The sequence below is a fragment of the Lichtheimia ornata genome (assembly GCF_029851405.1).
Source record: "Lichtheimia ornata isolate CBS 291.66 chromosome Unknown scaffold00032, whole genome shotgun sequence".
NCBI lineage: Eukaryota > Fungi > Mucoromycota > Mucoromycetes > Mucorales > Lichtheimiaceae > Lichtheimia > Lichtheimia ornata.
In genome coordinates, this window is record NW_026695352.1 from 109,308 (window position 1) to 130,691 (window position 21,384).

The window sequence follows — 21,384 nt, forward strand, 5'->3', positions numbered from 1 at the left end:
TATGAGAAAAGGAAAAAGATTAAATGCAATAGGGTTTGAATGATGGGTGTAAGAAGAAGAAGAAGCGAGAGATATGGAAGGAAAGGAAGGAGAATTAAGAGAGTCCGTGCATTTTACAATCGACGATCAGGCGAGTCTTCGCTATCTCTAACAAGAGCCACGACCACGCTGATATCATCTGACTTGCCACCCTGGTATAAAAGCCCTTCATTGATAGCTCGGCTTTGGAAAGGGCTATCCAAATTACGGCGGTCTTCACTCACAGCTCGGGCTCGTGCTGCCAGCGCATCCGAAAGTTTTTGAGGATTGAAGTTGAGTAGTCTAGAAGGTCGCTGACCATCGCCTGGAAGTGTATAAGCATTGACATGGGCACGCACAATAGCAAGGATCTCCCTGTCGTATAGATTATCAAAGAGGCCATCGGTTGCAAGGATCACAATGTCATTCTTTTCCACCTTGATATCAAACTCCTAAATGGAATGAATGAATGAATGAATGGATGAGTAAAAAGTGTAACCACAACAACAACAACATCCCCATGTCTATCTCTCTTACCTGAGCATCCTTTGGTTTATCAGGGGAATTGGTGCCCAATTGATAGGGGAAATTGAATGCATGTTGTTGCTCCTCATTACGAAAGACATAGCTGTTCTGACGAATGACTGAAATGCCACAATCACCAAGGTTGGCGACACGTAATTCATCGTTGCGTAATAATGCCACACAAGCAGTGGAAGATCCAATGATGTTTTCATGGCGAGCTTCACTCATGGCCATATCGTAGCTTCGTTGCAATACATCGAGAGGGTTGGCGTCATCGTAAAGAGAAAAGAGATCGTCCTCGACGTTATCGAAACGTTCAAGTTCAAGATAGGCGTGGTGCATAAGTTTGCGTGAGTACAGGGCAGGATTGGCACCTAAAAAGTGGCTGTGGTGTTACCCAACACAGGAAATCATGGAAAAAACCGGGTCGCTAACAGAATTTTAAGCTTACTTACCATGCGTACCAAGCCAGCCACCAACGCCATCGGCCACACCAAGCGCATCTGCACGACAAAAGTAGGCATCTTCTCCCACTTGGACGCTGCGATATTCATCGGTGCTTTCAATCAAAGGTCGTCCACGTTTAGCAAATCCAGTTGCGCCGTAAGAGAATTGATAAGATGGAGCAGGCTTCACATTGGTCTCAGCGAAAAAGTCGAAAAGAGGAAGTGTCTTGCGATAAGCAAGTGGTGGAGGAGGCGTTTGCTGACGATGAATTGCATAGTCATAATAAAGTCGACCTTGTAATGGACATGAGCGAGTTGTTGTCGGATGAGAGCGAGTGGCTAAATTGAAGGAATGGAGCGAGCTGGAGCGTGATTTGGCATGAGAACGCACACATTGAAGTACTGGAAGCGCACCAACAACACGCTTGGCTGCTTGGCCACTGCTCATGGGAATGGATTAGAAAGGGCGTAAAGAAGAAAAAATCTGGGAGAAGGGAAGCAACAGATATACGTTTAAGAAATACCATTCAACTCCCGTTTATATTGTTATTTGGATGGCGTGCTGCGTGTGTTTTTTTTAGCAAGCCCCGCTTATCTCACAGCCGATTCCAACCTATCATCGCAGCGGATCATTGGCACACAGGCCATCAACAATACCCACCATGCTTCCGAATCCTGCAGGTCATCACCACCACCACCACCATGTCAAACCCTTCTACTTATCAAAGATGCATACATGTATGTATGTATGTGGTTTACCATTGATGATCTCCTTACCTTGATGATGATAGTGTAGCAGTAGTAGTAATAATGATAATCCCTGCCTCCTTATCATAAAGAAAAATTCTACCATTGAATGATGTCGTCTTTGTTTTTGTGACAATAGGTGGGAATGAATTTGGGGGTAGAATCGCACAAAAGAACCCTTATTCTTTTTGTGTAGCAATCACTCAGCTGAGTGTGTATATTCGATACGGTGAGCTTAGTCTCATTATAGCCCTTCCCCCTATCAAAACAGGCATCCATCCGAGAGATACAACCCAAACAAGTACTTGCTCCCGAATCACCACCCTGGTGGTTCTCCTCGGTGAAACAATCATCTGCCACATTTATCCGTACCATATTGGCGATCCCCCTCTCACTACTCTTTCATCACGCTTTAAGCCAAATTGGGTATGAGATAGTATGCTGACCTAATACAATCGGTTGTAATAGGGTCGATAAGGTTTTCAAATCGCACCTTGGTAAAGAGTCTCTTAAATTGTGGGCAGCATTGATAATAGGCCCCAAGGATTGTTTGTTATGGTGCATCAAGGTCCTTGCTGCTCCGATACCGATTTCATCTGTTTCAGCCTACGACTCGAATAAGGAACAACAACCGCTCGCTTGATCATCAGCCAACGATACTAGTAGCTGTCATGTGTCGTGAGCAATAAATAGCAACATGCCGTTATCAGAGCCGTTACCATGTGCTCATGGAGACCTTTCACAACGTGGCATGACAACAGCACCAACGAACCTCCTTGTGTCATCCAATAGAGTCCATTTAGAACAAAGGCCTATGTATGCAATGCATCACGAGATGGAAAAAGACTAGCATAAACATGGAAGCTGAGTACACGTGGAAAATAACAATAAACAAAAGCAGCATGAGGATCTGGATCTTCTATCTACCATTCACAAGCCCCATGTCAAATGATGCCTCGTCTGGTGATATGTAGCGTAGGCTCATGTGGAATGATGGGAATTGCTATATACGTCTACATAGCCTCTACATAGCATTTGACCCGTATCGATGATATCTTATTTACGCATGTTTTATTTACCGGGAGGGATGCTCCAAGTTCTCAATCATTGGCAAATCTCACTTTGCATATAACGAACACACCAACTTTCTGCATAGGTATCACGCATGACTCCATGGCATAAAGCGCACTCCTCATATTATTTGTCCGATCTTCATCAAATCATGTCCAAATTCACTTTTCATTCACGTCTCCATGGTCACGTCTCCATGGTCACATCACCATGGAAACAAGTGGCACACAATACTTAAGTTGATGATGCTTCGTATATATTAATATATCTTTTGAGTACGCAAGTCTTTAATGGTACTAGCTTGATTGGTATGGGTGTTTCATTTTTCTATCACTCTGCAAGACGACGGAGCAAAGTATCCTGAAAGGTGAGATGGACCTAAACCTGCATCAAGGACATTATCAATAAATCTTTTCACGTCTTGGGCAAGAGAAAGGTCAATGGTGATCATTTCATAAAGAGTGATTTGGTTGAGCGCATAGACTGACCTGAGTTGAAGCGGGGTGGGAAGCATTTGGCACGGCAACAATTTCTTTTGCGGGATCGGCAGCTAGTTGAGAATCCTCCTCGATTTAACCATGGTAAGTACAGCACCCTGGAGATGATGGATGGTGGTGGATAAGAAGCCAAGGGATACAGGATGGATGGATGGATGGATGAATGGATGGATGAATCCAAATGCTGATGAAATCTATAATGATAGGGTCGCGTTAGGTAACATCACTCATCACGATACACAGCATGGCAACAGCAGCAGCAGGACATTGACATTACCCACACATTGTATAGAACCAAGACTGTCAAGAAGGCCTCCCGCGTCTTGATTGAGAAGTACTACCCTCGTCTTACTTTGGACTTCCAAACCAACAAGCGTATCTGCGATGAGGTTGCCATCATTCAGTCCAAGCGTCTTCGCAACAAGATTGCTGGTTTCACCACCCACTTGATGAAGCGTATCTCTCGTGGTCCCGTCCGTGGTATCTCCTTCAAGCTTCAAGAGGAGGAGCGTGAACGTCGTGACAACTACGTTCCCGAGTTCTCTGCTTTGGACACCTCGGCTATTGAGATCGATCCTGAGACCAACGTATGTATCATAAACAAAGGAGTACTATGAGGATGATGGATGTGTGTAATGACTCAATGCCTTCGTTTGTTATATAATAGGAATTGCTCAAGTCCCTCAACTTTGAGAACCTTCCCGGTGTCCAGGTCACTCAACCTGTTGCTGCTCAAGCTCAGGATGTTCGTCGTCCTCGCCGTGACAACCGTCGCCGCGATTAAGTTTTTGAATAAACGGATGATCATCACACAATGCGCTTTCTTTTCAAAACATTGTATCAATTATGTATCACACTGCATGGATGGATTTATTAGACACGTTTATCAATGATATTGCTTGGATGATGTACGACGTGCTCTGACAGCTTTAGCCATCATCTCCAACACATCTTCGGTTGTATCCCAATCAATGCACCCATCCGTAATGGAGACACCATACTTTAAGGCTACAGCACCATCCTCTGGGACACTTTGTTTGCCAGCATTGATGTGCGATTCGAGCATGAGACCCATGATAGCATCTTCACCCTTTGAGATTTGTTCAGCAAGGCATTGGGCGACTTTGGGCTGGTTGCGGTGATCCTTGTTTGAGTTTCCATGGGAACAATCCACCATGATGTTGGGAGTGAGTTTGGTCTTTTCCAGTTGACGACGTGCTTCTTGGATATCATTAGCACTGTAGTTGGGTCCACGATTGCCACCACGCAAGATCACATGACAATCCGGGTTGCCGAGGGTGTGGGTGATGGCTGTAGTTCCTTGACGAGTGATACCCAAAAAGTGATGAGATACAGCAGCAGCTCGAATGCCATCCATAGCAATAGTAAGATTGCCATCCGTGCCGTTCTTGAAGCCAACAGGAAATGAAGAACCCGATGCAAGTTCACGGTGAAGCTGCGATTCAGTAGTACGTGCACCAATAGCACCCCATGAGATAAGCTCGGCTAGGTATTGTGGTGAAATGGTATCCAACAATTCAACTGCCACTGGCATCCCCATGTTCGTCAACTCGTTCAATAGTCCACGACCAATACGCAACCCCTTGTTGATATTGTAGCTATAACAATAAACATGTTAGTATATATAGCAAGCTCCAACACATGACTTTTTACCTTTCATCAATGTCTGGATCATTGATCAATCCCTTCCATCCCACGGTGGTTCGTGGCTTCTCAAAGTAAGAACGCATCACAATGACAAGCTCATCTTGGTACTTTTCCTTGGCTTTAAGCAATAAACCAGCTAAAAACATCCAATGTCAATGTACCAGCAGGTCACAATGTATCATACATACCGTATTCTTTAGCAGCAATTACATCGTGGACAGAGCATGGACCCACAATGACAACCAATCGATCATCTTCGCGACGTAATACACGAGAAATCTCTTCCCGTGCCTTGGCAACTGTTTCGCATGATTTCTCGCTCTATAAATAATCGTCAATGCTACTTGTATAGATGCATCCTATCACTGGGAAGCATACCATTGGAAATTCTTCAGCAATGTACGATGGCGAAAGTAAAGCACTGTATCCCTGGATTCGAAGGTCCATTGTTGTTGTTATTGGTTTGTTCAATGACACAAAGTAAAAAGATAAAAAGAGAAACACGGCTTTTTTATAGTATCCTGGGAGACAATGAATCTCACCACCTCCTCTCTTTCTCTTCAAATGGTCCAGGCAGCTGATCGGTCCGTTTCTCTATAACAGCAATATCAATCGGGCAAGCAGTTCTATACAATGACCCTAAACAAGAATTCAACAGCAATGAACCAACCCCACTTTGGAGAACAGGTTTTTATTATTCAATCATGCAGCTAAGTTGACTGGATATCATCTCGAATGATACAAAAGTCTCGAATTTGTAAATGAAGCTTATCCGTTAGCCGAGGATAGCCGATAACACTGTTCTTAGTGAGCCAATGATAGATGCAGGTTGACAAAAAGTAACTTTTTAATAGCAACTGGTAGCAAGTCTGTTTGAGTAGTCTCTCCTTTTTCGAATGTACACATGAGGTGGGGGAATCTATTTAATAACTGTGTTGTTGATAAGCGGCAGCAGGCTCGGTGGTCAAAGCGGGAAGATGCACAAACGTTGCATAAGCATTTCTAGTAGAAGGGAGCAGCATGATCAGTTTCATGTTATTAAAAGCACAGGCCTCTCTCACCCTTTCCTCCTTAACCCCCCCCTTTTCTCCTACAGCTTGGCATTTACCTAAACCATTTCGCGATACCATACTTGAGTCCTCTTAGAAAAGATGATGATGATGATGATGATGATGCTGGACGGGGTAACTTGGATCGTACACGCCACCACTGCCAAAGATGTGACGCAAGACACCAGCTAAAACCATTGATGAAAGGCATAATAAACTGGTTGATAATGACACCATGGACAAAGATTTTGGTTGGCGATGCCCCACTCTTTTGTAATGCTGCAATGGTATTATTGAATTGAGGCTCGAAGCGCATGTCGGGTACAGGAGGACGTTTAAGACCACGATGACGGTCTTCTTCTTCACGATCGATATCGTCAAGGTCAAAGGTCTCACCGCCTTCATAAAAGCGTTGGTATTCGCGTCGTTGTAACTCGAGTAGACGAATAAGGTCGTCGTCGTTGTTATAGTTGGGATCGTTGGTGGAAGTCATGCGTGTAGAGTGTACGAGGTGTGTGTGCGTGTGCGTGTGTGTAAAGGAAAGAAGAGATACCACAGGGAAATTTGATTTACCGCTCAGAGGGAGAGAGAGAGGGTTGACTTGATGCAAGTGATGGTGGTGGGTGGAGGTGTGTGATGTGCAGGGCCACCACACAGTGCCACTTGATCTTCTCACTGTAAATTCATATGCATGTACATCACCATTACTAAATAACGTGTACAAGCCTCATTGTGTGCTATCGTACCTAGATATCAAAAGACGTGGCAAAGATGGTGGGTGATGTATGGGCGTGTGTTGAAAAGGGTACACAAAAGCGGAACCTGATCGACTGCGCCTAGAATAAGAAGCGGCACAGTGGCAGATATGTAACACACTTGTGATCTGAAAAAGATTGGAACTTAGCCTCAGCCTTCCCTTCTGTATACTTTGGCCCAGTAGCAACAGAGAAACATTAGCAGCAACAGCACTACCACCCACACCAGCATCACCCACCAGCAGCTAATAATAGTTAGCTTTGATGTATCTCTTTTTTTTTTCTCTTTCTTCTTTTTCCCCTTCTATTTCTTTTTTCTCTTTTCTCTTCTTTTTTTATTTACCTCTCGCTTCTCCCAGGACGATCATTCTCCTCCTTGTTCTCCTTGTTTCCATATGCCGTCCTTTTCCAATAAAAAGGGATGGCAAAAGTATCAACGCTTTTGGTGGCGGTGGTCTTCAAGGCGTACCAGGCCAGCAACGGATCCTTTAATCAATGTACCAGCTAGACGAGACGACATTTATGAAGAGATTATCATGACTCCCACTAGTCAACAACACCTTGCTCGACATGACAACGATAACGATGACGACGATCATGATTCTATATCCTGTTCCTCTCCACCATCACCGCAACCATTATCATCCTCTTCTTCTTCATCATCAACATCATCGTCCTCTCATGCGATCCAACTACGACGAATATCAGGTGGCGGCCGCCGAGTCTTTGTCAACCTTCCTTTACCGAAATACGACCTTGATGCACATGGCAACCCAAAACAACTCTTTGTCTCCAACAAAGTACGCACTTCCAAATACACCACCCTTTCTTTTATACCCAAGAACCTCTTTGAACAATTCCGTCGCGCTGCCAACATGTACTTTCTCGGCATGGCCATTCTACAATTGGTCCCTTACTTTGGTGTCGATTCACCCGCATTGACACTGCTTCCCATTTGTATTGTCGTGTTCATTACCGCCATCAAAGACGGCTTCGAGGATTATCAACGACACAAGGTGGATGCGCGTTACAACGGCAGTATCACATATACCCTGATTGGATACAACAATGTCAACTACCCACAGCACGCAGTATTACCATGGTGGAAACGACTTGGAAAACAACAACAACAACAAAAAGCGCCATCACAATCATCATCCATAGATACAACACTGCAACAACAACAACAACAACTTCAACGAGGTGTTTTTGGAAGATCTTTATCGATGGACGTGCGCGTTGGTGATTTTATCCTATTGAGAAACGGTCAAAGCTGTCCTGCAGATGCGGTGTTACTTGCCAGCTCCGATCCGGCTGGTATCTGCTTTGTGGAAACCAAGGATTTGGATGGAGAGACAAATCTAAAACCTCGGCATGGCATTCCAGATCTTTGTCATATCCAATCCGGTCAAGAGTGCTTGGAAAATGTCGCTTGTTATGTCGAGGCAGGAAGACCAACACCCGATCTATACAACTTTGAAGGCACCCTCGTCCTCTTTGATAAGCAAAATGGTACCATTCAAGAAAGGAAAAAGGTACCTCTTGGGATCGACAATGTCATTTTACGGGGTCACGTTGTAAGGAACACCCATTGGGCTATTGCCGTCGTCCTCTTCACTGGCACAGAATCAAAGATCATTCAAAATTCAGGCGCAACACCAAGTAAACGGAGCCGCATTGAAAAGCAAATGAATCAAGAGGTAAAAATGTTGCTGTTGTTGTACCTTGTTTGTGTCTCAGCTACTAATGATGGGTCATTGTAGGTCATCATTGCCTTCATTGTATTGTTTCTTTTATGTTTGGTGTGTGCCATCTTGGCTGGTGTGATGAAAGCACAAGACGATGCGGATGCTGGCACTGACATGTATTCGAGACAATATTCTTCGCCCGCTTTTTACGGCTTCACCAACTTTTGGTATGACATCAGGGGAGGAGGATTTAAACGCCACATGAGCTAATATGAGCCAATTCACAACATAGGTCGAGTTTGATCATCTTCAACAATATTATCCCCATTTCGCTTTATGTCTCGATTGAATTTGTTAAAACGTTCCAGGCAAGTAGTGAGGGGAGGACAAAGAGAGGAATAGGATAATAATAGCGATGGCAATGATCTACGTTTACAGGCTTACTTTATATGGAGCGATCTCGACATGTATGACGAACCAACAGACACCGCCTGTATACCCAAGTCGGTAAGCTGAGCACAACAACAATGACTCGATGCCCAAAACAATCATGTTCGCTTACACACAGACGCATGTGATGAATCGTAGTGGAATCTTTCGGATGAGTTGGGTCAAGTGGAGTACCTGTTTTCCGATAAGACGGGTACATTGACACGCAATATCATGGAATTTCGGGAATGCAGCATTGGTGGCAAACGTTATGGAAACAATGGATTTTCTCCCGAGTCGGAAGGAGCTCGTGGTGCCCGATTGCGTAAAGAGAAACAAGAGCTACAGCAACAGCAACAACAACGACAATCAGCAACAACCGAAGAAGCTGGATTATTAGCAGGCAACTTGGAAGAACAACGTCATTCATCATCGCTTGCGCCTTCCTCCAACAATGCACCTATCACTTCTTCTACGGCTGGTTTGAAACAAGATGAAACGACCTCTTTTCAACAACGACGTAATGCTATTTTTGAGGATTATAAGCGTGCAATATACTCGGTGTTTTCTCCACGTTACAGCAGCCTCGATCCAGAACGAATACCCTTTGCTGACCCACGTATCTTTTGGGACCTGCAATCATCCACTACAAGCCCCACACAAAGAAGCGCCACGTCGGAGCTAACAGCCACAACACAGCTGCAGCAAGATTACATCCATGAATTTTTAATGCTGCTTGCCTTGTGTCACACGGTGGTGGTGGATAAGATTGATAAGGATGGTAAAGTGATTCCTGAAGAAGATGAGGATGAAGGGATTGAAAAAGGAGATGATGACGAGGATGATGACAAGGACGAGAATGATGATGATGGCGAGCGACCTACTGCTGCTGCTGTTACTGGCAATCGAAGTGAGCCTGCCATGACGGAGGAAATGGTGAATCCATCATCCACCAAGCATGAAAAAGGAGCATTAAGGAACGCTATGCGTGAACAGCGACGTCGATTCAAAAAGGGATTGAAAGCCAAAAGCAGGAAATTGAGACGCAAATCCAGCACCAAAAGCAACCGTGGTCAAGAATTTGATGCTATTATCAATGTGAGCCGACCAGAGATTGTGGATCCTACTGTGGAGACTCAACTTGTGTACAAAGCGGAATCACCGGATGAAGCGGCCCTTGTGAGTGCAGCACGCGATATGGGCTTTTCCTTTTTATCTCGCCAAGGCAAACGATTACGTGTGGATATTCTTGGCACTGAGTATGAGTTTCAGCTTCTCAATGTTCTTGAGTTTAATTCCACTCGTAAACGTATGAGCGTCATTGTGCGACGACCTGCCCCTTGGAATGATATTGTATTATACTGCAAAGGTGCCGACAATGTTATCCTTGAACGACTACAAGATCAACCCCTCAAAGATGAATTGCTACAACAAACCAAGCAAGATGTGGATGCATTCTCCAATGATGGTTTACGTACATTGGTGCTTGGATACAAGATATTTACAAAAGAGGAGTACGAGAAATGGAATGCACAATTGGAAGAAGCAAGTACGGCAGCTGAAAATCGTACTGAAAAAGTGGATCGGGTACAAGATGAAATGGAACGGGATCTCATGTTGTTGGGAGCCACTGGTATCGAGGACAAGTTGCAAGAAGGCGTACCCCAATGCATTGAAGATCTACGACGTGCAGGAATCAAAGTATGGGTGTTGACGGGTGACAAATTGGAGACGGCTATCAACATTGGCTATGCCAGCAGTCTTCTCGACAACAATATGAACTTGTGGACATTACGAGGAAACAGCAACGGTGATGCTGAAGCAGTGGAGCATGACTTGGATGATATAGCACGGCAAATTTCGGCAGCTACAGCCAAAGGCGATCTCACTGAGAACGCACTCATCATTGAAGGATCAGCATTGACGTTGCTTTTCAAGGCCGACAATCTCAGACAAAAGCTACTGGATGTATCATTGCTATGTAAGAGTGTGCTTTGTTGTCGAGTAAGTCCATTGCAAAAAGCACTGGTGGTCGATATGGTGCGTGAAGGCAAAGGCGCTGTGACATTGGCCGTGGGTGATGGTGCCAATGATGTTAGCATGATTCAAGCTGCCAACATTGGTGTGGGCATTGCTGGTCAAGAAGGTGTGCAAGCATCCATGGCATCAGATTATGCAATTGCTCAATTCCGATTCTTACACAAATTGATCCTTGTCCAAGGCCATTGGAATTACCATCGCATTGCTGAAATGATCCTCAATTTCTTTTACAAAAACATCCTCTGGGTGTTTCCATCATTGTGGTATCAGATTTATAGTCGTTTCTCAGGCAACATTTTCTACGACTATTCATTCTTACAATTGTACAACGTCATCTTTACGGTGGCACCTGTGGTCGTTTTAGGTATGTATGATTAAATGTTGGATGTGGATATCGGTATTGACAACAACCTAATAGGTGCATCGGATCAGGATGTGACATCGGCATACTTGAAGCGATATCCACAAGTCTACGAGGTGGGCATTGATCATCGATTATATACCCGTTGGAGATACTGGCTCTACTTTGGAGATGCTGTATGGCAATCACTTGTGCTGTTTTACGCCTTCTTTTTCGTCTATGAGGGCTCTGATCCAAATCCCAATGGTCATCCCGAGTCGATGCTTGAATTCTCCTCATCAGTGGGCGTGGCAGCTATTGTGGTGGCAAACTTGATGCCAGGCTTCAACACCTATTACTGGACATGGTTTCAATTCTTTTTCATTGGTCTTGAGCTACTTGTCACCTTTTTATTTGTTCTTATCTATGGACTCTTCCAATCGGTTACCATCTATGGAATGGGAACCATGCTTTATGGTGGTGGCAACTTTTGGTTGATTCTCTTGCTCTCGGTGGTCTTGTCGTTCCTGCCAAGGTACGTGATTTGCTTTGTCAAACAATGGTGGTTCCCCGACGTGATGGCGACTGCACGACATGTGGAGAAATATGACAAGTTGCAATTGCGGAAGGCGAGGAGGAAGGATGCTGCTGTCAATGAAAAGTGGACCTGGCATCATCGATCATGGTTTGGCAAACAACGACGCTCCTGATATACTACACATGCATTTTAAATATACACACATCACGCACATCTCCACCAAATAGGCTACCCATCCACCCCTTTTTATATCTACATTGTAAGATCTTTCCACTGTAATTTTATGTATTGTTCTGTATCAACTTTCTACTACTATTTGCAAATGGCGACGATGGTTTCTACCCACCACATGCCGCACCATCATTACAACAGCAGCTTCTACGTTAATCAGTGATATGGTTACATAGCATCTTTTTTTGTATTGGTTGATGAGGAAAGGGCCTAAATCGCTCCAATTCCATGTATAAAATCTTGTTCCTGAAAATCATTGACGTTCGTTTGACATCTTGGAAAATCCCGACGAGGAGACGTCTCCCATTCGTTTGCACTACTACGCTCACAAATACAGCTCATGGCTATGAGTCTGCTACGTGTCCTTGATAAGGCAAGCCAAAAACATTCCTTGTGTCGGTGTGTGGGGTGGAGAGAAAGACAAAGAGCTGGATAGAGCTGAAAGCTTTCAAAAAAGGGAAACAACAATACTAACCCGGTGCCCGGATCCAGGCACAATGGCTAGTGATCTCAATGTCCATGGTGGCTGTCATTGTGTTTGGATCGTTCCATCTCATTTACTTTTTCACTGGTTCAATCCTATGTGCCATAACCGCCAAGATACTCAAACACCTTATCCGACAACCTCGACCCCGTGTATCCTCTCAACATGAGGCTATCAGCAGTAGCAAGACATCCTATGGAATGCCATCCTCTCACTCCCAAGTCATGGCCTTTTTTGCCACCTACTGTCACTGTGCAGTGCGTTACGTTACACCACTCACCATTGCACTCGCTAGTATTTTATACATTTTCACTGCCATGGTACTATGGTCGCGTGTGCGTTTAGGGCATCATACTTTGGCACAGGTATCCGTGGGTACGCTTGTTGGTGCATCCATGGCAACCATGTGGCATCAGCTATGGCAACAACACATCATGTCCATGCTCATCACCCCCTAATCCTATATATCCAATTCCAACCCAATAAATCCAACACAGATGATAATGGAGCCAAGCAAAAAGGGAATGATGATTAGAATACAGAGAACAAATGATGGTGTGTGAGTGGGTGTGTGTGATTTTGAATACATGTACGATAGTGATGGGAGTTGTTGTGAGTTGTGTCGATGGGGAGAAAAGGTTGCAGAGTAGGATAAATATATAATCTAAATGGAGATGGTCTTGAAGATGTTGAAACCAGTATTGGCTGTGCTGAGAACGCAACCGGGAATCTGCTTATGCCAGTGAATCTCCTTGATCTCACTCTGGCCTTGATGCACGAACAAAAGTTGTGGGGGCACTTGGACACCCTCACTTGTGAATCGACCTTCTTCTTCAGCATCTGGTTCCACCGACAAGTCCCACAAAGTAACCTGATCATCTGCACCAGAGACACCAAGCACAGATTCTTCCGTTGGATGCCATTCGATGGATGTGATAGGAGCATTGTGCCATTTGAAGGTGGCCACAGGTGTAGGTGCATTGCTCTTGAATTGTCGAAGATCCCAAACGCTAAAGACACCATCATCATGACCACTAGCAAGCAAATAGCTAGCCTTGTGATTCCAAGTAATGACATTGATATCGGAATTGCTTGCCTTGACACTGACAGCTGATCGATTCTTGTTGCGAGTATCCCAAATCTTTACAGTGTAATCAGCCGAGCATGAAGCAAAAACGTTACGCTCTGAAGGAGACCACTGCAAATCTTCAACCGAGGATTTGTGTCCACGGAAGGGTGCTGAATCGGTGGATGCACCAGAAGGTGTGATGGTGGTGTTATAAATGAGACCTGCATTGTCACCTGACAACAATCGACCTGCATCAAGACTTGACCAATCAAGAGCGTAACCTTCATAACGACCATGGTTGTTGATAGTAGCAAATGGCTTGTTGGATTTGGGAAGAGCTGTACCAGGCACATCCAAACTCTTCATATAAGGTGACAAATCAAACACATGGACTTTGCCGGTCTCAGCCCAAGTAGCTGCAATGTGTCGTTGATCTTGTTGAGGCATCACACGCAAACGATTCACACAACCATTGTGTGGGATAGAACGGTATTCGAGTACAGGGTCTTCATCCAAAGCATCTGGATCATCGTCCTCATCTTCGGAATCATCTTGTTGTGTCTTGTGTAATTGTGACATTTTCATAACCAACACCTCATTGTCACGAGCACCAGGAATCGATGTACCAGCTGCTACATAGGCAGTTGCAGGGAACTAAATCGATCATCCATCATTAGATGCATGCATACATACACACACATCATGTATACTTACATTCTTTCGCTCATCACCAAGGTTATCTTGAAGAACGTCAAAGCTGAGGAAAGGAGCACGTACATCGAGATTGTGCAACATGACATAAACCGATTGATCAGCTTCAAGCGTTTCACCCTCTTCTAAAGGTTGGCCAGGAAGGTATGTACGCAATTCGGGTTCTTCTTGTTCCTCTTGTTGCTCATCATCATCCTCTTGATCCATTTCCTCATCCACTTCCATACCTAATGGCCTCTATCAATATGTATATCCTTGTACATGAATAGGGTGCTGACACATACCATCGCCGTCTTGGTTCTCTTCACCAGACTCATAGTCGTCTTCCCAAGCGTCTTCAAAGTCACCCATATTGTCATTGACTTGATCAGTGCGCATGCGAGAGGCTCCATTGCCTAAATCAGGAGCCTTGGCGTCGTGCTCCATTTCATCGTGGCGATCGGCAGCGCGCTTGGACATTGTTGCAAGAATAGAGTAGTGGAACCCAAGATTTTTTTTCTTCAAGCGACCTTTCGATCCCTTTGTCCAAAAAATGTGACTCAGTTTTCGGAACAAAGGTTTGAGACCACCACACCACCACCACCACCTGGCGCTGGCTGAATATGGTAGTAGTCCAAGCTCCACTCAACCATCAGCAATAGCGTATTGCTCTCTGTACTATTTCACTTGCAATAAAAAAAAGTGCCTTGGAATACGCTTTATAATCAAAGAATCCCTCATTCTTCATTCGTAAAGGGCTTATGATATACATTCTCTAGCAAAATGTAACGTTAGCGAGAGGTGTAAGACTTTTTAAAGTTGCATGAATTACAATAAAAGACATCTATCTTGCTCCCATGAATCACGAGGTAAAAATGTAGACCATCAAATAGTGGCATGTTTCCACACCCTGGTCTTTAGGCATTCATTAGTATTATGCTTTCTTGTTGTTAACCGCAAACACTGCATATGGTGTAGTCATCCTACCATAAGCTTACACGTAGTACGTTTACGCGACCACATTACAATCTCGTAGTATTCATCTTTTTAGAAGAACATGAAGCCCTTTGCAATCCATACCGTGTGTTTACAATACGAAACTACCTCTGTAATAAGCTGCTGCCCTGAAGCAATACTCAAGGCAGCGAGCAAATGAGCTCAGCATCAGTGTACCTTATTCAATGTCCCATCCTTCCATCATTGTCTTTCCTACCTTTATACCCTCCCATTCAAATTTTTATAATGAAGTATAGGTTCTTTTATAATACAAAGTTGATTAGCATCCCCGAGAGCATCTTGTGTGAAAGTTTCAAGTTCGAGAGGGGAAATCTCAATATCAAGGTTGGATGTACAGTGTTCATGCATTTATAAAAGAGGTGTCCGACTATTTAGTTTCCGCCTTTTCCACTACCAGCATCTTCCCTCTTGCTCCCATTCTCGATTGTTGCCCCATTCCACTACAACTATCATCTGCGAACGATTGTCCTGTTTCAACCCATCATGTCAAGCCTACGATTGCCTTGATCCGAAAGTCTTTCACTGAATGGCAAGTCCATGGCGTGTACACAGCCTTCTTGTCACTCTTCTACAACACACGCGACTCTTGACACTGCCCTTATCTTACATATCCCTCTACCAACGACCAAGCGTAACGGCATTCATTCCAGCAGTTGTCATTAGCAAAGTCTTTACACCATTGTCTCAAACAACGTTCAAAACTTGCCACTCTACTACTACAACACACGCTCTCTTGCACACTCCTCTGCCACGACCAAACGTAGCAACAGCTGCCATTAGCGAGGCCTTTCCTCCATTATCTCAACAGCATTCTCTACTTGTTGCAACTTGTCTTACAGTCTTCTTTGCGTGGGGAGCAGATAGCTGTTGTATAGAAGTGTACGTGCAGCAACTTGTTTTGATACATACGCATACCAATGGATGATACCATATCAACTACCAACAACGCTGCAATACAAGCAATCTTCGCCTGATGGAACAGCATGGAAAATGATCAAGAAAGTGATAGACCAGTAGCCGAATGGAAAAGGAAGTGCATAAGCAAGCGATCACAGGGGTTTTTTCTATCAACATGTTGAACTTGCAACGGCTATCGATGGATGCAATCAAGCACAGTGATGGGTGATCATGAAATGTCCTTCTGCTTACGTGACACGTCGTCATCAGGAAAAAGGGATTACTTCACATGGATACTGCTGAGGATCATGATGAATTGGATGGCATGTATAAGAGGGATTGTATCTTTGACAAGAGATGGTTTGCCTCCCTGGAGGGTATTGGAAGGTTGAAGACAAGGCACGCACAGCAAGTAGTTTGCAATCATGGATGGAGATACTTATGACGGCAGTAACCAAGAATACAATGACACAATGATATCCGCTGATTCGATGTGGTCCACTGGTTGGCTTCTGGAATGAAAGGCAGGATAGAAATTTGAAGTCTGGAAGGCGAGATTGGATTACCCGCATTATTGTATCGAGACGCTTTTGTTCCTTTTGTCATATTACATTCATTAAAGCTTCCTTGTTCATATGTCGATATACGATAGGCAGTGGCAATAACGGATTGTATACATGTTTATATAGACGCTTGTACTTTCGAAGATAATAAACCCATAATCATGGTACTCAATAATAGTGCTTGTTACAGAAGGTGGTCATTGTAAGCTTGAATCATTACATCTAAGAAAGAGTGAGCTCTGGTACTGTACAATGTGGCACGAGTACATGCATATGCTTACCTATGACAACTATCAGCATGTGCTACCTTGTATGTATAGCCTTATATGAGAACGAACCCTGGAGACAAACAATACCATTACCGCTCATAGTCTTGGATGCTCTGATCACTTTGGCTTGTTACCATACCATGGTTCATCCGAAAAAATTCCCAAGAGGTCTACCGTAGGCGGACCTTACTATAGGGGAAAGTGTCAATCATGCACTCTCCACCAATAAGAATTCTTCAAGCTCTGCCCCTCTCAGTTTTATTAGCCAAGCGAGTCCCTCTGTGTCTTTGGCCTATCAGGGTCAAGCTACTTGACAATGAACAAAGACCAATTCTCATATAGCATCACGCTTACAGCATATGTAAAACATGAAGACGTCCATATCTCAAAACTTTACAATCAAACACAGGGTTTTTAATGGAGCAATGGGTTCGGCTTGGCCAACTGCACCTTGTGTGAAAGTTTCGCGTTCAATGTCGCAATTAGCCCAAAAAATATTTTTTGGTCGTCGTCGTCGAAGAGGTTGACCCCGAGATCCAGTTTGGCTGGTGGCGACATTGCGAAATCTGGGATTGGCAAGCTTGATCGTGGAACTTGCACCCAAGGTGCAGTTGGCCAAGCCGAGCACATTGCTCTAATAAAAACCCCGCGTTTCATTGTAAAGTTCGGAGATACAGGCACCTTTATGTTTGTAAGCGTGATGCTATATGAAGAGTGGTCTTTGTTCATTGCCAAGTAGCTGGACCCTGGCAGAGTAAAAGATGCAGAGGGACCTCTTTGGGTAACTCGGCTAAAAAGTCAGGACTTCAGGGACAATGCATGAAAGGTACGCAACCTCACTTTTAGCTCATACATCGGCAGCTAATAGCCACTTTTGTGCATTCCCAACTTTTGTGCATTGTATTGTAGGTGGACGATTCTCCTGCTCCAGACATTCATTTCCATGATTAAAGTAGGTTGATCCGAGCTGATTTGGTTGAGTTACGCTCACACACGATTACATCGGTTGAGCTACATCGAGCGTGCTCTATGTCCAGAGTGATGTAATCTCTCTTTGACCGTAGCTCAGTCAAATCAGCTCGGATCAACCTACTTTAATCATGGGAATGAATGTCTAGAGCAGGGGCATCGTTCCCATGCAGTGGATCTCGCAACAATGATGACTGGATAAAAGTGGCCGTTAGCTAGCAATACATGCCTGTTCCTAGATGATCCATAAAGTAATTATACATTGACCCTTTCATTTATGCAAACGTAGCTGTGTTACACAGCACGACCCTCTGCATCTTTTGCTCTGCCAGGGTCCAGCTACTTGACAATGAACAAAGACCACTCTTCATATAGCATCATGCTTACAAACATAAAGACACCTGTATCTCCAAACTTTACAATGAAACGTGCGGTTTTTAATAGAGCAATGGGCTCGGCTTGGCCAACAGCACCTTGTGTGAAAGTTTCGCGTTCAATGTCGCAAACAGCCCAAAAAATATTTTTTGGTCGTCGTCGTCGAAGAGGTCGACCTCCAGATCCAGTTTGGCTGGTAGCGACATTGCAAAATCTGGGATTGACAAGCTTGATCGTGAAACTGGCACGCAAGGTGCAGTTGACCAAGCCGAGCACATTGCTCTATTAAAAACTTCACGTTTCATTGTAAAGTTTGGAGATACAGGCACCTTTATGTTTGTAAGCGTGATGCTATATGAGAAGTGGTCTTTGTTCATTGTCAAGTAGCTAGACCCTGGAGAGCCAAAGATGCAGAAGGACCTCTTTGTGTAACTCAGCTACTTTGCATGACTGGAAGGATGGAAGGATGATACTGTATACTGTTGACAAAAGCCCGTACATTGCGAGCTAACAGCCATTTCTTCACAATAGCCACTGTTGTCCACTCTATGACATGTGAGCGATTCTCCTGCTTCAGACATTCATTTCCATGATTGGATTATGTTGATCCGAGTTGATTTGACCGAGATACAGCCAAAGAGGGATTACATCAATCCACACATCTAACCATGCTCTATGTTGCTCAACTGAAGTAACCTTGTATGAGCGTAGCTCAGCCAAATCAACTCGGATCAACATAATCCAATCATGGAAATGAATGTCTGAAGCAGGAGAATCGCTCACATGTCATAGAGTGGACAACAGTGGCTATTGTGAAGAAATGGCTGTTAGCTCGCAATGTACGGGCTTTTGTCAACAGTATACAGTATCATCCTTCCATCCTTCCAGTCATGCAAAGTAGCTGAGTTACACAAAGAGGTCCCTCTGCATCTTTTACTCTGCCAGGATCCAGCGACTTGACATTGAACGAAGACCACTTCCCATATAGCATCACGCTTACAAACACAAAGGTGCCTGTATCTCCAAACTTTACAATGAAACATGGGGTTTTGAATAGAGCAATGTGCTCGGCTTGGCCAACTGCACCTTGTGTGAAAGTTTCACGATCAAGCTTGTCAATCCCAGATTTCGCAATGTCGCTACCAGCCAAACTGGATCTGGGGGTCGACCTCTTCGACGACGACGACCAAAAAATATTTTTTGGGCTGTTTGCGACATTGAACGCGAAACTTTCACACAAGATGCTGTTGGCCAAGCCGAGCACATTGCTCTATTAAAAACCGCACGTTTCATTGTAAAGTTTGGAGATACAGGCACCTTTATCTTTGTAAGCGTGATGCTATATGAGAAGTGGTCTTTGTTCATTGTCAAGTAGGTGGACCCTGGCAGAGCAAAAGATGCAGAAGGACCCCTTTGTGTAACTCAGCTACTTTGCATGACTGGAAGGATGGAAGGATGATGCTGTATACTATTGACAACAGCCCATACATTGCGAGCTAACAGCCCTTTCCTCCCAATCATCTTTGTTGCCTAATTCAATGCATGTGAACGATTGTCCTGCTCCAGCCCAGCATGCTCATCATTCAACTTTCTTGATACGAGAGGATTTGACTGAAAAACGCTCATGCACAGAAGTATCATCCTTTTCACAAAATCATTTTGCAAAAGTAATTTGCAAACTGCCACTTGATAGCCCGTTCTTCCCATTCACCCTTTTCACCCAACCCAATGCATGTGAACGATTGTCCTGCTCCAGCCCATCGTTGTCATCATTCAAGTTTCTTGATCCGAGTGGATTTGACTGAAAAACGCTCAAACACAGAAGTATCATCCAATACGAGAAAAATCATTTTGCAAAGTTATATGTAAACTGCCAGTTAGCAGCCCTTTCCTCCCATTCCCCATTGTTGCCCAATCCAATGCATACGAACGATTGCCCTGCTTCAGCTCAACACTTCCACCCTTCAACTTTCTTGATACGAGAGGATTTGGATGAGAACGCTCAAACAAAGAAATGTCATCCAACACCAAAGAAATCTACTTGAACTCCACCTCTTCCCCTCCCACTTCATCTTCTCTTCCTCCCATTCTCAATTGTTGACCCATTCAAGCACAACTACCACCTGTGAACGATTGTCCTGCTTCAATCATCATGTCAATCCCGCAGCTGTCTTGATCCGATTGTCTTGGCTGAATGGCAAGTCCATGCCGTGTACACAGCCTTGTCATTCTACTACAGCACGCCTTCCTTGATACTACACGCTGTGTTGCACATTCCTCTACCACAACCAAACGTAATAGTATTCGATCCAGCAGCTGCTGTTAGCGATGTCTTTACTGCATTGTCTCGAACAGCGTTCTTTACTTGTAGCAACAGGCCTTGCAGCCTTTTTCAACGTGAACAGCAGATAGACATTATATAGAAGCAGCTTTATTTACGCGTAGCAACTTGTTTGAATACATATGACTTCTTATGGATATGGATCTTGGTTTGTTATTTGGGATGGAAGGGATTGGATATATACAATGCGTGGAAAAAGGGGGGTATCCATTGTCAACTTGCTCGTTGTGCTTGATGCATCCAATTACCGCACTTTACACGCTATTCCATGGCAACTAGTATTCATCAACCCTTGTGCAACCTGTCAAACATGTACATCCATCATCATCCACTCCATGCTTTGACACGCCATACATCAAATGCGATCTCACATCCATCCAGCTACCTTTGCATAATACGCACCCAAAGGATGGAAACCTCCTGAGTGGACCTCATCGTGTGTTGGTACTTGATGCATTGTTGTACTATAGAATGATTTATGGTATGGGCAATTTGGATTATCCACTTGTAAATGCTGTGATAAAGGAAATAAAGAGGATCTGGTTGAATCATTGTCTCATGAACAAAGGCTGTATGCGATAGTATAACTCACCTCCACTTTTATGTGGTTGTACCTTGCCAATAACGTCGTAACGTACGTGGTTTAGATCTTGTGACAAAGGTAGTTA

At 44.1% G+C, this 21,384-nt stretch overlaps 7 protein-coding genes across 7 annotated transcripts; 3 read left to right on the top strand and 4 right to left on the bottom strand.

Annotated features, from left to right (window-relative positions):
- Window positions 1-113: 113 nt before the first annotated feature.
- On the bottom strand, window positions 114-1,437 carry O0I10_006897 (uncharacterized protein; the record flags this gene model as incomplete). The annotated part of the gene is made up of 3 exons (XM_058486922.1): window positions 114-470; window positions 556-917; window positions 999-1,437. 3 exons carry the CDS (start codon window positions 1,435-1,437, stop codon window positions 114-116), a joined length of 1,158 nt encoding a protein of 385 aa, XP_058342257.1.
- A 1,948-nt stretch (window positions 1,438-3,385) lies between these two features.
- Window positions 3,386-4,088, top strand: O0I10_006898 (40S ribosomal protein S17; the record flags this gene model as incomplete). The annotated part of the gene is made up of 4 exons (XM_058486923.1): window positions 3,386-3,388; window positions 3,511-3,521; window positions 3,597-3,891; window positions 3,972-4,088. The coding sequence occupies 4 exons, from the start codon at window positions 3,386-3,388 to the stop codon at window positions 4,086-4,088; spliced, it is 426 nt and encodes a 141-aa protein (XP_058342258.1).
- A 102-nt stretch (window positions 4,089-4,190) lies between these two features.
- On the bottom strand, window positions 4,191-5,419 carry O0I10_006899 (3-deoxy-7-phosphoheptulonate synthase; the record flags this gene model as incomplete). Its single annotated transcript, XM_058486924.1, has 4 exons — window positions 4,191-4,923; window positions 4,979-5,108; window positions 5,161-5,293; window positions 5,351-5,419. The coding sequence occupies 4 exons, from the start codon at window positions 5,417-5,419 to the stop codon at window positions 4,191-4,193; spliced, it is 1,065 nt and encodes a 354-aa protein (XP_058342259.1).
- Window positions 5,420-5,895: 476 nt separating this feature from the next.
- Window positions 5,896-6,514, bottom strand: O0I10_006900 (uncharacterized protein; the record flags this gene model as incomplete). Its single annotated transcript, XM_058486925.1, has 2 exons — window positions 5,896-5,974; window positions 6,081-6,514. The coding sequence occupies 2 exons, from the start codon at window positions 6,512-6,514 to the stop codon at window positions 5,896-5,898; spliced, it is 513 nt and encodes a 170-aa protein (XP_058342260.1).
- A 657-nt stretch (window positions 6,515-7,171) lies between these two features.
- O0I10_006901 (uncharacterized protein) lies at window positions 7,172-11,983 on the top strand (the record flags this gene model as incomplete). Its single annotated transcript, XM_058486926.1, has 6 exons — window positions 7,172-8,476; window positions 8,540-8,691; window positions 8,757-8,832; window positions 8,903-8,971; window positions 9,053-11,297; window positions 11,352-11,983. The coding sequence occupies 6 exons, from the start codon at window positions 7,172-7,174 to the stop codon at window positions 11,981-11,983; spliced, it is 4,479 nt and encodes a 1,492-aa protein (XP_058342261.1).
- A 399-nt stretch (window positions 11,984-12,382) lies between these two features.
- Window positions 12,383-12,984, top strand: O0I10_006902 (uncharacterized protein; the record flags this gene model as incomplete). The annotated part of the gene is made up of 2 exons (XM_058486927.1): window positions 12,383-12,415; window positions 12,535-12,984. The coding sequence occupies 2 exons, from the start codon at window positions 12,383-12,385 to the stop codon at window positions 12,982-12,984; spliced, it is 483 nt and encodes a 160-aa protein (XP_058342262.1).
- Window positions 12,985-13,190: 206 nt separating this feature from the next.
- Window positions 13,191-14,765, bottom strand: O0I10_006903 (uncharacterized protein; the record flags this gene model as incomplete). Its single annotated transcript, XM_058486928.1, has 3 exons — window positions 13,191-14,249; window positions 14,310-14,533; window positions 14,591-14,765. The coding sequence occupies 3 exons, from the start codon at window positions 14,763-14,765 to the stop codon at window positions 13,191-13,193; spliced, it is 1,458 nt and encodes a 485-aa protein (XP_058342263.1).
- Between the last annotated feature and the right edge of the window lie 6,619 nt (window positions 14,766-21,384).